The sequence below is a fragment of the Ciconia boyciana genome, chromosome 2, assembly GCF_034638445.1.
Source record: "Ciconia boyciana chromosome 2, ASM3463844v1, whole genome shotgun sequence".
Lineage (NCBI taxonomy): Eukaryota > Metazoa > Chordata > Aves > Ciconiiformes > Ciconiidae > Ciconia > Ciconia boyciana.
In genome coordinates, this window is record NC_132935.1 from 93,323,764 (window position 1) to 93,326,520 (window position 2,757).

The 2,757-nt window shown below is 71.4% G+C and overlaps 1 protein-coding gene across 1 annotated transcript; it reads right to left on the minus strand.

Moving 5' to 3' along the window:
* Positions 1–347: 347 nt before the first annotated feature.
* Positions 348–2,426, minus strand: FOXQ1 (forkhead box Q1). Its single transcript, XM_072851365.1, has one exon. It carries the CDS (start codon positions 2,249–2,251, stop codon positions 1,019–1,021), a length of 1,233 nt encoding a protein of 410 aa, XP_072707466.1. The 5' UTR covers positions 2,252–2,426; the 3' UTR covers positions 348–1,018.
* Between the last annotated feature and the right edge of the window lie 331 nt (positions 2,427–2,757).

Consider the following 2,757-nt stretch of genomic DNA (forward strand, 5'->3'; position numbering starts at 1 on the left):
AGCCCGGCTGCCCCCGCAGCTCGGGAGCTCCTCGGCCAAGGCCACCCCACGGCAGGCTCCCCGCCCTCCACGCCAGCGCAGCCATCACGCTCTGCTCCTTATTACCGTCTTTATTTAGGGGGCAGCTTTTATTCGGGGGAGAGGAGGGGAAAAAAAAAAAAAGGAAAAAACATAGTGGCCGAGCGTCAATAAAATGCACACGCACATATACTATATACAAACACAAAAATAAAATACGAAAAAAAATTACTCTTCTCTTTCCAGTAGCAGTGGCCTTGGCCTTAAATGTACAACGCCAACCAGTACAGGAGACAACGCCTGATGTTTCCGTGAGCCCTTTCCCCTCTCCCGCCCCCCCAAGAACGACAATTAATTAAAAAAGCTGCACTCTCTTTGTGTTAAAAACACTACTTTTATAAATAATTTAATGTCCTCCCTTCCCACGAAATGCTAGTTGCCGGACAGGAGAAAAGGTTTCTTTTGGCACAGTGATGCATCGCTCGGCAGTACAGTCCTACGGCTCCACAGCAGCCCCCGGCCCCCTCCCTTTCTCTCCCCCTGCTCCTCCCGGCAGGCGCCCCCGGCCCCCCCGCGCCCCCTCCCTGCTCCCCGCCCTCCCAAGTGCACAGCGCATCCCCCGGCTGCCGCCGCCCCGCGTGTCCGCGGGGCACCCCCTGCTCCGCTGCCCACGGCTTCGGTGGCAGGAGATGCGGGGACAAGAGGGGGGATAGAAAGGAGGCGGCGAGGGAATGGCTGAAGTCAAGTAGTCTCAACGAACAGTAAGAAGCACTTGAGGCTCATGGCTATGTCCAAAACGACAGGCGTTTTGGTTTTTTGATTTTTTTTTTCGTTTTTGTTTAAGTTAAACCCACTGTCATTTCACTAAGGCACAGTCACCGAGGCTTTTGCTGGGAGGCTTTGGTCGCCTCTGGAGTTAAAGTGCGGGATCCAGAGCCTCCTCCTTTCCCCCTCCCCGCCTCCCCGGGCAGGCCCCTCGCAGGGGAGGAGGGGGGCTCCATTAAGCCAGGGGGGTCTCCACGGCGTACGGCTGGAACGAGGCCGAGCCCCTCGCCGCTGGCTGCAGCGGCCCGGCCAGCCGGAGGGGCCCGTAGAACGGGGAGCCGGGCGGCGGCCCCCGCCCGCCCTTGGGGAGGGCGGCGGGGAAGAGCGGCGCCCGCGGCCGCTCCGCCGGCGGCGGCTCGCCGTGGGCCAGCGCCTGCCGCCCGGCCCCCAGCAGCAGCGGCGGCGGCGGCGGCTCGCCCAGCCCGTAGGCGCAGAGCTGCAGGAGGCCGCCGCCGTAGAGGGCGGCGGCGGGCGGGGGCTGCGCGGCAGGTGGGTAGGGGAGCAGCGGGTAGGGGCCGGGCAGCAGGTGCGGGGGCGCGGGCGGCGCCGGCCAGAGGAGGCGGGCGTGCGCCGGCGGCTGCTGCGGGGCGGCGCGGGGCCCCGCCGGCCGCCGGAGGAGGCTCTCGATGGCGAAGGAGCTGGAGAACTTGGCGCCGCCGCTGCCCGCCGCCGCCGCCCCGCCGCCCCCCGCCGCTGCCTCCTTGGCGGCGGGGCCCGGCGCGCAGTTGCAGGGCGAGGAGGCGCAGCAGCACCGCGGGGAACCGCCGGGGGACGCGGCGCCCGCTCCGGCCGCCTCCTGCGGCGGCGGCGGCGGCGGCGGCGGGGCGGCGGCGGGGCGGGCGGGCTGCGGCGGCGGGGCGGCGCGGCTGAGGCGCTTGCGGCGGCGGCGGAAGACGCCGTCGGCGAAGGTGTACTCGCTGCTGGGGTTGAGCATCCAGTAGTTGTCCTTGCCCCAGGGCCGCGCCGGGTCGCGCAGCACCTTGACGAAGCAGTCGTTGAGGGAGAGGTTGTGGCGCACCGAGTTGCGCCAGCCGGTGTAGGCGCCGCGGAAGAAGGGGAAGCGGCTCATCAGGTAGTCGTTGATCTCGGCCAGGGTCAGGCGGCCGCCGGCCGAGTCGCGGATGGCCATGGCGATCAGGGCGATGTAGGAGTAGGGCGGCTTCGGCCGCCGCGTGTAGGGCTTCCCCTTGGCGCTCTCGGCCGGCGGCGGCGGCGGCTGCGGGGCGGGGGGCGGCGGCGGGGGGTGCCCCGGCCGCACGGCCCCGCCGCCGGGGCTGTTAGCGGCGCAGTCGCCGTCCGAGCCCAGCTCGCTCTCAGCCGGCGCCGGGGAGAGGGAGCCGCTGCCTTCCTGGTCGCTGCCGGCGCTCAGCTTGTCCTCGTAGTGCTGCGAGAACACCTCCAGCTTCATGGCGGCGGCGCCGGCGGCCCCCCCGCGCCCCGCGGCTCGGCTGGGCGGGCGCGACCCCCGCCCCTCGGCGCGGCCTCAAGGGCGGCGGGGAGCGGCGAGGCCACCCGGGGGTTTCTGCCCCCGCGCCGGCTTGGACAGCTCCGCGGCGGCCGGCAGCGCAGGCGGAGCGGGGCAGCGGGGCAGCGGGGCTCCGCGCCCGCCTCAGCCGGCCGCGCCGGGGGCCGCTGGCCCGGGGCTGGCCCCTTCCCCGCCGGCGGGCGCTGAGGACAGGCGGCCGTGCCCTCGGCGGCGAGGCGGGGGACGGGGCGCTTCCTGCGGCTTCCCCCTCCTTCTCCCCCACCGGGGCGCTCGCTCTCCTTCCGCCCCCCTTCTTGTCCTCCTCGCTCTTCACTCTCGCCGCTCCATGGGGCCGGAGGAGAGCGGGTTGCCGCGGAGGGGCGAGGAGGCCCCCGCGGAGCCGGTGCGGGCGGGCGGCTGCCGGAGGCGGCTCCTCTCCGCGTCCCGCC